The 12,747-nt window shown below is 39.6% G+C and overlaps 1 protein-coding gene across 3 annotated transcripts in view; it reads right to left on the reverse strand.

The window, feature by feature from the left end:
* The window catches only part of NAXD (NAD(P)HX dehydratase), a 49,605-nt gene that overhangs the window by 25,659 nt on the left and 11,199 nt on the right, over positions 1-12,747 (reverse strand). For all 3 annotated transcript variants that reach the window (XM_066176763.1, XM_066176762.1, XM_066176761.1), the window contains one exon: positions 878-986. In XM_066176763.1, the coding sequence (XP_066032860.1) occupies positions 878-986 (109 nt within the window). The remainder of the gene's footprint in view (positions 1-877; positions 987-12,747) is intronic.

Below are 12,747 nucleotides of genomic sequence, written 5' to 3' on the forward strand. Positions count from 1 at the left end.
TTCCTTCCAAAAAAAATTAAAGAAGCAAGAAACTCTAATAGCAACTTCCTCTAACAAAATCCTAGCAAAACCACCAATCATAGTTCTCTAGGTATTCTAAACACTTGGAGAGTGTGGTCTCCAGTCTCTTGCCTGCTGTTTCATGATTTCACTGTGTAACTGTCAACATTTCTGTAAATTATATTAATTCCAGTTGTTAGTGCCACTGACTAATCCAGTAGTACTGCTCAGGAAAAAAAAAATTAAGTTGTACAAAATTACATTGACATTAGACTGAAAGATGCACTTCAAACACACAAAGATGTGTTGACAGTAATACAAAACATCTGGGAAGATAGTCTAAGTACATATTATTTAAAGCAAAAAACTATCCAATCTCCTGTTTCAGCTCTAAGGCATAACAGAAAACAGGATTCTCTCTTTATCCAAAGTAGAAATCTGAAACATTTTATAATTAAGAGTATTATTTCTTATTGCAAGAGGACACAGTCCCTGTTCTTTGGTGCATCTGATATGAGCTATCAAAAATTAGGAACTCAAATCCATATTTATGTACTTACTGTGCTGGTGTTTTGCACCTAGGAAAACACAGAGCCTTTTATCTAGATATGCCAACACCTATTACCTAATTAGCGACTTTCACAAGCTAAACAAAAGCAAATCAGAACAACCATACAGGTGCCTAAAATTCAGACTGAAGGTTACAGTTTAACAATGAAGACCATGGATAGGAACTGTAATTTTCAGTCAACAATATTTTATTAAATTTGATATTTAGCAACCATAACAAGAACATTTGTGTCACAATGTAAAATATAGGAATGGTTAATAGAATTCAACATAAAGACACAGGATAAAATATCAGTATGCACATTACCTTAGCGTTCTCAAGCAGAACTTCATCTCTACCTAAGCCAGGTCCTATGACAACTGAGTGCAGCCGTGGTAACCACTTTTCCACCTCATGGACAGCATTGGGACTATCACTACAAGGAAATGTGGGAAAAAAAAAAAAAAAAAGAGAGAGAGAAATTTAAAAAGGTTTAATTTTAGTATTCTCAGAAACTGAGTCCAAGATGCAAGATAGAAAGAGGTATTTCTTATCTTGAGTGTCAGGCAATTTTATCCTCCAAACTACCAAGAATCTGTGACCCAGGAAATATAGAACGGTTGTCCAAATAGCTAAAATGAAATATTCCTCTCAATTCATTCTTTAGGGGATAGCACATAAAAATGAGGAGGTAACTGCAAGTATCCACTGCAACTGTTACAAAATAGAAAACAGAAAAATTTCCAAGCAGGAAACCAACAATCTTTAGAGTCTGTCACAATTCTCTATTTAATGCTTCTTTGCAGAGGTTATACCTTGGAGAGAGATCCACCATCGCACAGGTATATATTACAGCTTCCTGGAAATGATGCAACTGTTTATTACCCCAGATGGCAGAATGATAAATCTACTCATATGCCTTTTTGTCAGTTGCTTCATAAGAATTTGTTCCAACTGAATTACAGCCAAATTGTCCCCTTTCCCCAAAAGGCAACAGGAGAAACAAGCTATTCAGTATGGGCATTATCTGCTTGTAATGCTTAAAATTTCTATAGCATTCTGGTTTTTGTCTACATTGGAAAAATGATGAGAAAATTCACTGCCAAATATAGCTGCCACAATACAGCATTCAACCACTGACCAGAACTGTTTATTTTGTTCTGATCAGTTTTGTTGTGTAAATAGGTCAGAATACTTTGAAAGCACTGCCCAGCATTTGCAGTTAATCCTTACTGACAGTATGGAGGGAAAATTTAGCCTCCCTCCCTGCCCATCTCTGACATTAAACACAATAAGTGAACATTTTAACTGAAGCACAGGGGAATAAAGCTCCCTGTAGGCTGAGCAAAGGGGTACTGCTCCACAGTATTGCCCAGATTATTGTAAGCTTGCAATACTCCAACAAAGCTGTATTATTACAGACGAAAGCCACTGCATGTTTTTCATAACCAACAGCTGTCCTGATGGGACGCAGCACTTGGGAACAAGTGTTTAGCTTGTGTCTGGCAGAATCAGCAAATTCCACAATGATTTCTGCAAGTGCCAGGCAGGAGCCCAAAGCTTTTGCAGCTGCGGGGAGCCAGGCATCCTGCTCAAGGGTGCAGGATGAGGTGCCTGGCTGCAGCCCAGAGACCCCTCCGCTGACAGGAGCCGCCTCAGAAAGCCCCGAGGTGCCCTGTGCTGGCACCACAGAACAGCTCTGTCAAAACAAGGCTGCTGCGTGGGAGCAGCGACCTGCTCCAAGAGCAGGGGAGACAGGGAACCACAAGAGGACATTGCTGTCCCTGGAGCAGTCCCTGCTTGAGCAAGCTGAACTTCCATTTGAATGCTGCAGCTCCCTCCCTCCTCCTCTACCACACAAAGAAACCATAGCAGCTCGAGAACTATTAAACAGTTCATTTTTCTTTTTATTTATCTCTGTACAACCACCTATCAGTTTATGATGCAGACAGAGGCTGGAAATAAAAATGATTCAAGAAATAGCTAAAGCACTATTTAAAAAAAAAAGACAGGTGTTTAATATGTGGTAGGTTGAACATGTGAAAAACTGCCTGCAAATCAAACTCTAATAAAACATCACCATTTCTGAACGCAGACCATTTTTCTTTGTTCACATACTGAACTTACTTTATCTTTGAAGAGCAATATATATCACAATATATTTCTCAAATAATATATTTCTCAAATAAATAATTTAAATACCATGTAGTTGTAAGAATACTGCAACTTCTAGATATATAAGGATGTCTGGATTCAACATACCTTTGGATAGTAGAAGACAAATTACATTACATTAAAAAAAAAGCTTCATTAAACATAAGCTAAGAATAGAGCCATAGGTAGTATCATAAATGCTCTGCTCTTCTAAAAATACCATATGCAAATAATCTAACCATAAAATTGTCAATTTATTTATATTCAGGATTGAAATAAGATAATTTTGTCTAAAACTCAGTTGATAATGTGCACTTTTCAACACAAAGCCATCTCTTGGGAAATAAACAGTCCAAAATTAAGCCACTCCTGTACACTTTGCCTCTGGTAATAATAAAAACCTACTGTGGAGCTTTTCATCTTCAAAGCATTTTACAAACATTATGTTCAACTCCTTTGCAACGTCACATCAAGAAGCAATCCAAGACGTGAAGGGTCAAGAGATTAAAAATGGTGATAATGACTACTACATTGCAAAATCAGCTATAAAAACATGCTGTAAAGTAACTGATGGATTTTGAATCTTCATAAAGAAAGCAGAAAAATACTGTCTCACAGCAGCATCATGCCAGCTTCAAGACATGGATGTTCACAACAGCTGTGGCTATGCAGCTACAGAGACCATACCGTATCCCGTATCTACAGCCGCTCTGCAAGTGGAAGGGCTACTGTGTTATCTCACACTTCATTTCCACACATGTACATCAAACCAGTAGCATTTTAAAGCTGATAGGGTACAAATGATCAACAGCTCTCTTCAGGCAGGGGTAAACCTTGAACGTTCCTGACCACGGGATTTAGCACAAAGGCAGAAATTCCTCTAGCTCTTAACAGCTACAGTCTACACACTATTTTAACACACCCAGAAAAGCTCTCTGACTCTGAGATCAGATGGCCTCTGCATTCTCAGACTTCAAAACAGACAAAGCTCAACCTGCCTGTCGAGAACAGTTCCTGGACCACGGTAATTCCTTATCAGTGGAAAAAGTGGTTGGGAAAGGCTGGTTGGCATGGGCCAAAATCCTTGCTAAGGATCATTTGGGTTATTTGCCTGTACAGGTAAGTTGTGCCTCGGTACTGAGGAATAAATAATTCTTGGCAGTATTTAGTTTATTGTTACAGAAAAAGTCAATGCATGTTCATGTTTGCCCGTGGATCAAAACCAGACAAAAATGTCTTTGGAAAAAACTGCTTTGGAGGCACCAGCACAGAATACCATGTCAGGTCCTCAGCTGTTCATGGTGTACCATGCACAGACAAAGAAGACAGTTTACCTCCTTTGTCACTTCATACCAATTTATCTGCCTGGTTACTAACCTGATCTCAAACCTCTCCTTTTAATTATCACCTCCACTGCCCAAGACATTAAAACAACAACTGAAATTAGCACTGTATTTTAAAAAACCCAACACATCTCCAGAAAGGTACGAGGTATGAAGAAGACATCTCCTTGATCAAAAGACATGTGATCTTAAAGCTTTGACAGAAACAAATCAAGTAAGCAAGAATCACTATTGCCTTTAGCAGTGCAGAGCCATATGACATTCAGCTTGATTATTTTCCAAAAGAGATACCACAAACGCAATACCTCCACTGTAAAGCACAAAGCTAGTAATAACATAAAGAGGAGTAGGAAAATCTCTTAAAGCCAGGAGAAAACAGCATTTCAATTTCTGAGAAGAGGGTAAAAACTTTTGAGAGACTTTGATTGAATAAAAATTTGGGATTTTCCAAAATAAAGCAATTTTTTTCTGGAAGGTGATAGGGCAAGTCTTTGGGAACTAGTCTGGCTTTCTCCTAATAGAAAAATACAAACTCTGCACTATGGACATCCACAATAGGAATAACTGGGAAACTGAATCCTAGCAGTAACACCTGTCAACATGGAGAGTGAACTGCAGTACCATTGGGCAGATGTGCAAAAAAGGATTCTAGTGACAAACCACATGAGGGAATAAATGAGGAATGAACAGATCTGCAACAGCTACTTCCAGCTAATCACTACATGTTATGTGACATGTTATCAGGTGCCATTCTGATGAAAATCTAGTTGATGACAGCTCAATGTTGTTCAATCAAGCAAATAAGCAATGCCCCTCCAAATTCCCAAACACTTCCTCAAAACCTGAGCTTGTCTGCAAAGCAACCAACAAACCTGACTGCACAAATTAAAGAACTATCACAGGATAAACACATAAATAACAACTGCAAGACAACAGAATAATTAATAAGAAAAACTGAAGGACGATCTGTAACTTGTGTCATATCTGCGAAGCTGCATAGGTAAGAGAGAGCCTAAAGCTAATGTCAGCAATCACTGAATCAACTTCACACACTGTCCATTAGTGAGATGGAAACAAACAAGCAAGCAGATAGAGGGAATTACATAGAGACACACAGGGGAAAAGGACACCAGAGATGGGGTCTGATCAGCTTTCCTTGGCTATTAGTGAGAGGTAAGGGGAGGCTGAGATGACTAATGACCTCTTGGAAAGACAGACACAACACTGTTATCATTTGCTGATCCTGAAGCTGCTGGGTAGACAGGACCAAGGTGTGGTGTTCAGTATCTTGCATGTTTATCTTTTTGTTCTCTCCCCTGCTTCCAGAATGTATTAAGAAAAGTACTTTCCACAGCAAAATAGACAAGGATTCTTCAAATTAAACATCACCAAGTCTCTAAAATGGCGAGGACAAATTTTCTTTGTAAATTATTAGTGGCTTTAGATAACTTTTGCCACATTAACCTCATGAAGTTCAATGAGTGCAAGGTGCTGCCCCTGGATTGGGCCAATTCCAGATATGAGCACAGACTGGGAGAAGTCATTGGGGGCAGCCTTGAAGTGAAGAGCTAATAAAGAAAGAACTAAGTTAAGCTTTTTGCTCTTCAGAACTCTTTCACTACATTTGACTACCACACAACAAAACTTGTCCTAAAACACAGTTCTTTAGATCTTCACCTTAGGGAAAGCTTGATGTAACAACCTTTCCAAAAACAAAAACAAACTCCTAACATTAAAAAAAACAAACAAAAAATCCCCAACAAACACCAAAGATGGTAGGTACTACCCTAATAATCACCCACAGTTCATAAGCATCTTCTAGAGCTGTTTGTAACAGATATCTGACAGGTGCCATCTGCTTGAAAGTCTGATCTAGGTTGGTCACTGCCCAGAGTGGGGGGAGGGGGCACTCGACAGCTAGGACCTGAAACACCACTCCCATCCCCAACTCTTCAAAGAAACAAAATTATATTCTATGTTCATTTCAAAGAAATAAAATTTTGTTCTGTGTTCATTTTATTCAAAGACTGGCTTTTACCAAATGATCAAAAGCCACCAAGCAATAGCTTTAAATAATCATAGAAAGCTCTAAACACAGCAGCTTTCCCCATTCAGGATGAATGACAGTTTCTGTCATTGCTTTCTAGAGGAGGGAAAGGAACAAGAGATAAGGTGCAGCCTTGTCAAATTTTACATGGAAACAAGAATATGTGAAGCAAAGTCAGCAAGTGTATAACCAGGAGCTACAGAAAGAGTAGATAAGCATGAATGACAGCACAAACAGGAGGCAGCAGGACGGCAGCTCTTCACATGGACTTAGGCAGAGCTGGTACCACCTTAGTAATCAGAGCTGTGGTCTGGACATCAGAAAATGCCAATCAGTGGGACCTCCTGCTAGAGAAGAACATGGGACAAAAGCAAGACTGCTGTCACCTCATTGACTATATGGCTCCTCACTGGAGAGTACATTATTCCAATTCTGCTCATTATCTGTACAAACTTGGTATAACTGAGGCAACTCCAAATGCATTAAAGTGTACCATGCACAAGTCTGTTTATGCAAACTCAGACACAGCCACACTAAGGGGGGAGTTTCACTGCAAACCTACAGACATATCAAAGTTTCTCATATGAAGATAAAAGAGTTTCAGTTTTGTTTGTCCAAACACTGCAGGTTATTAATATTAATGTGAATCAAATGTTAGACCTGCTGACACATGGAAGCTGTCATGTAATACAACACATCAAAAAGGCCAAAGATGGGACACAATGTGTAGCTCTAGAACTGAAGTAGCTCTCTCAGAAAGCTAATTGTTACCAATTGTGGTAAACCTTGGGTGAGGTTTTTATTGGAAACTGGGAAAATTAGGGAGTAAAATTGTCCTGGAAAGGATGGGTCAAATGAATGAAAAGCAAACCCAAACAATGCAAGAAAACATTGAGCATAAAATTAAACTAATTCTCTATTCCAAGAGTGGCTGTATTTGCCAACACTTAAATCATATTTCTTGTAAATTAATGTCAAATTTCCAGAAGCCCAAGGGCTTCAGGCAGCCTCTTTCAGTCTCATGAACAGAACTGGAAATAAAAGCTTCTTCTAGAGAAGCTCATTGAGCCCATCATCAGCTCGGGTGTCTCTCACCAAGCACCTCAGTCAGGTAGAGCAAATTGCAGAGACAATATGCTGGCATGAAGCTGTCTGGATGCAATAAAAGAACACAAAGAGATCCATTTATTAAATTAGGATTAGCATATTAAAATACCCTTCCAAAACGTTTAGAAGACAAAAGGGTCATTTTCACCTAACAGGCTGTTTAAATCTTTAAATTGTGTACAATCTTGTAAACACTGGATAGACAATATGTATTTTCCAGCTACAGTTTGATTAAATAACAGGGAAGAAAAGGAAAGAAAAATAAAGACCTTAATGAGAGAGGGATTGAATTCTATTCAAATCAAGTCTTCACTTCCAGACATTGAGTAAGTTAATTTAGATACCAGAAGTGAACCTGGTAGGTTTCTTCCGAATATTAGCAGCAGCAGGAGCAGCAAGCCATTATCCAGGAGAAGCAGGGATGACACAAGTTCATAGGAAAGGACTGCTCTTAATGTGCAGATACCAGAGTCTTTACTTTAGAAATAGCTCCCTAGAATAGAATACCTCCCTATTCTACCTTCAAGGCAGTAAAAGTGTGAATGACCTATTGGGGTAAACATTTAGAAAAAAATGTCATATCGTTGTTTTGGGGTTTTTTTCATAATGACAAAGATTGAAAGTGTTTTCAGTGTTTTCCAGAGCTCCTATTTGGACACCAGACTCTCACTTAAATATCAGATGTTCTGCTTCATTAGGAATTGGGTGGTCACACACTACAGGCATCAGAGCTAACAGCCTCTTTAACAGTGAACCCAAACGCACTACACAAATGGGATCAACTCTCTTAAGCAGAGCAGAGCCTCTTGCATCCCGTGAGAGAGCCCCAAAGGAGAAGAAGCTGTTGCCTGACTGTCTTCTGAGATTTCTCACACAGACATGACAACAGCACTGAGGGTCAACCTTATCTAGCCTTGTAAAGATACCACAGCTACCAACACAATCATTTTATGACCTGCATTTAGATATTTACAAATACTTAAAGCGGTTGTAGTCTGTTTTGATCTCAACAATATTACCAGTGTGTATTATGACAATCCACCCCAAAAGCATAATGATAACCAAACGTCTTGACCCCCTGTTTTCAGAGTTCATGGAAGAGGTCTTGACACATTATACATCCTGTGAACTGAATTGATAAATAGAATCTGTCTAATATTTTTCAAATGCAATCAACCAAACTTGTAACTATAAAAGCCATAGAATGAAGATGACAATGTAATTTCCCTCAGAAAGAAGCACACTTAAAATGTCCCCAGAAAAAATAATGCACTTTTTCTTTTTTCATGTTAAAACCAGTAAATAAAGTGACATGCTTTTATCACATTGGTAGCCCTTGCATTCAACCCTTAAGGCACAGATAATAGTTGAATTAATACCCAGAAGGCTAGAGTACTTCCAGTCAGCTGTGGACACATGAGAAGACAGGACATGTCTCAGCTTAAATATCTGGTTTGCTTATTGTCATCTGGGGGGAACAAAAAATAAAGCAAGGGAGATCCTAAAACCTTCAAAAACAAACCCCAGGGACGCCTGCCTTCACTCAAACTCAAGGAAGATTGAACGCCAAAGAAATTTGATCCCGGTTTCAAATCACAGCAGTATGGCAAGCATTCAGGAAGATAAATTTGGCCAGATCTAAGTGAAGTACATCTCTTTCTAACGTATCAGAAAGCAGCAAGGACAGCAGCACTCCCTGCAGCAATGCTAAAAATCTTTGGGTACTTCTCACATTTTGAGGAGATGACAAAACCTCTGCTGGAATCACATGGGACCTCTGCAACAACACGAAGGAAAGGGACGATAGTACAGGGTGAATACACCTCCCAGCTTTTATTCACTCTGCAACACACAGCAAAGAAGGAGCAGTTTTTTGCCAAGAAAGCTGGACAAAGGAAACAGGTCCATAAGCAAGTTTTGGCCACGGCATTGTACGACAGAACAAGAAAGAATTTATATATTTAAATTCTCTAAGTCAGCACATACAAACTGACCTTTATTTCTGCCTAAGTACTTAAGAATAAAAATCAAACTTTCTCCCGTGATTCCTAGCCAGGCTGGTGTATGAGGCTCTAGAAGAAAGACCACAAAGTTTATGTCTTCTTTCATCCTCCCTGCAGGTGTAATAGGGACCCAGCAGCCAAGTCACTTGTGAGACATCTTTTTGATTGTTGGAGGAATCTCTGTTTATTTCCTGACTTTCTCTGGTGACAACTCCGCACTTCTTCCAGTAGCTGATCCAAAAGCAAGGTTAGTGCCAGCATTACACCAAAGTAGTGTTTAATAGCTATTCTTAGCTAACACAACTAAAAGGTATGAGCATCCTCCCACATTGCATCACTGCTTTTGAATCTCCTTGCCACCTAATAAATTACAGGGGGCCAAAAATCTTCCGATTATTCCTGGGTCTTCTATAAGAGACTTGGTACTGGCTCAGAGTGCTCAAGTAACTTATCAGGGCCTCAACCACCCACGATTCACTTTCATGATTTTTTCAAATGGTCAAAACATAGACAAAAATCAATAAAACTAGGTTAAATATGTTCCAGAAACCCTGATCTTCATTGAGTTTCTTCATTAAAGGTAACTGGCCTCAACACACACTCCAGCCTCAGGAAAATTTTCTTCCCAATTATTCTTATTTCAAACTCAAAAGAATAATCTTTTTAAAAATGCAACCTAAAACCTGAACTCTGCAATTAACTGTAAGACTTCTAGTAATTTTGACAATCTTTCCTAGTCCAGACAAACCCAGAGATACAACCAGCCAAGAGGAAGGTATTAGTTTTAAATCCATGCCTTGTTCAAGGGTGTTTTTTTGGTGGATAATGTAAAATTACATCACCTCTTTGGCACCACAAGAAATTAATGACCTCATTCTACTTCTCTGATAAAGCCTTGGAGATCAAGGAGTATATCGACTGTTGACTTTACAAACTGTCTTGAGAACCAACTTACAAGGGGGCCGCTACTCAGTAGTACTTGGCTCTTTTCTGACCTACAGAGAAGAAGATCTCTGTACAGTTATGTAAAGTCCCTGCGAGAGGGGAATACAGCACAATAGATTTATTCTCTCTTCTTTTAACATACAACCAGCGGGGTTCATATAGCTCATTTAGATCTGTGATCACTTGCCTACCAGCACAGGATAAGCTAACCCAACACAGGTATCCAAGAAGTCTATTCAACCTGATCTGAGCCATTAACATGGCAAACATAAAAAAATCTGCTGAAAACTCTTCACTAGAAATGCATGAAGGAAGTGTGCACACATCTACAGCAAAAATCCACACAGAGAACACCTGCAATAAAACCTAATAAAATGCAAAAGCTAAGTTCTATCTCGCCTGTATTTGTGAAGCACTTACAGTAGGAGCACATTAGCTGACAAAACAGGAAAGCGCAGCACAAACCTGGGGCAGCAGTGACAAGACCAAGGAGAGCAGATGTCACAGGACTGGGTATACTGCACTATTCAAAAGACCCAAACTTCTGAGATACGCATGTTTTGCTTCTCCACAGAAAAGCAAAAAGTCGGACATCAACGATACTGAACTGGTTAGCTGGTCAATTTTTGAATAATACCAGGTTGCTGTGGAAGGGGCCATAATGCATTTGACAGAATCCCTGAATAAAAAGGAAAAGTTACTATTGATAATACTGACTATCCACAGCCCCTAGACACCCTGTTTACATTATTCTGCTCAGGTAGTGAGGACACAGAGCCAGGTGCTGAAGCTTCATCTTTCCAGATTCCAGGCTCTCACATGCAGTGCCAGCTCTCACATTCACTTACAGGGAATGAAGTCAAGAAACAAAAAACCTCAGAGAAAGTCACACTACGGGTGTCCCCAGCACGGAGTGTTACACCAAAAGTATTCCTGGGATGGACTACATCTGAAGTCACATGGAATTGCTCTGGCAGTGCTGCAAGATGGATGTTCCTTTTCATAAACCTCCTTCTGCAATCCTGCTCAATCATTCTCATGTAACATTCTCTGCATCCTTCAAGTGACAGACACTTGCCAAAGGCCCAAAACGCTCCAGTCCAACTTCTAACTCACACATACCTTCACCAGTCATGCTGGCAAAGATCCACAACAGCAGCTCTAATGAGCCAGAAGAGCCCAAGCATTCAGAGGGGGCAAGAAAAGAGCATTTTCTTCCCTTGAGGTGATGTGCTGTGAGGTGAAGGCAGGAAAGAAGGCAGTGGCAGTTAAGATGATAAAATGTCAGACTCCCAGCAGTACAAAATGGCAGCTGAACCCTGGCAAAATGCCAAGCTGTTCAAACAGGGAGTTGAGTACACGGGGCCATAATTATGATTAGCATAATAAGAGAGTGGTACAACAGCTACCTAGTTACTCTGAAGGGTCATGGAGAAATCATAACAAAGCAAAGTTTTAAGGAGAGACACAAAAGAAAACAATGACATAGCTGCTCGTGGGTTTTACCCGGAGGTTCCTCCATGCGTGAAGTGCGGCCCGGGAGAAAGTACAAAGCCTGGTTAAGGGATCAGGCTCTGAATCAGGAGCAGCCGGCCGTGCCTGCGGAACTCGAATGGCTCCACAACAGATAAAGGATCATATGAAAAGTGTGACACTGAAGACAAAGGACCTTGCAAGAAAAATAGGCTGTTAGTGCAAATTTCAATAAAACTTGGGCTCAGTAGAGTCAATCAAGATTTTTTCCCTTCTAACCAGAAAAGGCTGTTTTCTCTTTCCCTCTGTCCTGGTTTGAGAATGAAGCAAAAAAGATAAAAATACGAGAAAATTTAATAAATAAAATCTGAACACTCAGATATTTGCATTTTTTTTTCATTTTGAATGTCACGTAAACAGTATTTACAGATCCACTGCATCATGCAATTAGCCCAGCTGCCTGCATGAAATTAATCCGATTTTTAATGAAAGTATTAAATACTGAGTCACAGACTTAAAGATACATGGATATGAAAAATCTGTAGATTGTACTGTGTACATCTGAAGGAACTCATAGAGCCGAAGTTTAAAATCAGAAGTTCTCTTTGCAGATAGAGAGATCAGAGCTTTCACTGAAATCTGAATTCCACAGAAGACACTGAGAATCTGTGTATAAAAAAATCCCACTCTTAGTTAGCAGGCACGATCTGGTCTTTCATGAACAGAAAGTTTCCTGTTAACCCTATTTTCACCTCCCTTCTCCTCTGTGCTGCTTCTATTTCTCCTATTAGCGTTTTCCGTTACCAGACATCAAGAACCACTGCGTACACAAACAATGCTTTTCCCAAGGCAAGGTCAGCTCATTACCATATGAGAACACCATACGCTGTAACTCACATGGAACACATCAAGACACCCCAAGTTAAATGTTAATATTGCCATTAGGCTTCTCCGTTGCATTTGCTATCATATGATATCAAACAGAACAACAACTGAAGAGATGCTTTTTAGAGTGAAGAGGCAAACAGTGGTACTGGTAAAAACCCTACCCATCTCTCCCTTGCTTTCAAACATCATTTTTCTTTTGTCTGAAATCTTGTAAAGTTATGGGTTTCTTCTACCTTT

This window comes from Chamaea fasciata, unplaced genomic scaffold, assembly GCF_029207755.1.
Source record: "Chamaea fasciata isolate MVZ Bird 193981 ecotype frontalis unplaced genomic scaffold, bChaFas1.0.hap1 SCAF_2, whole genome shotgun sequence".
Classification (NCBI taxonomy): domain Eukaryota; kingdom Metazoa; phylum Chordata; class Aves; order Passeriformes; family Sylviidae; genus Chamaea; species Chamaea fasciata.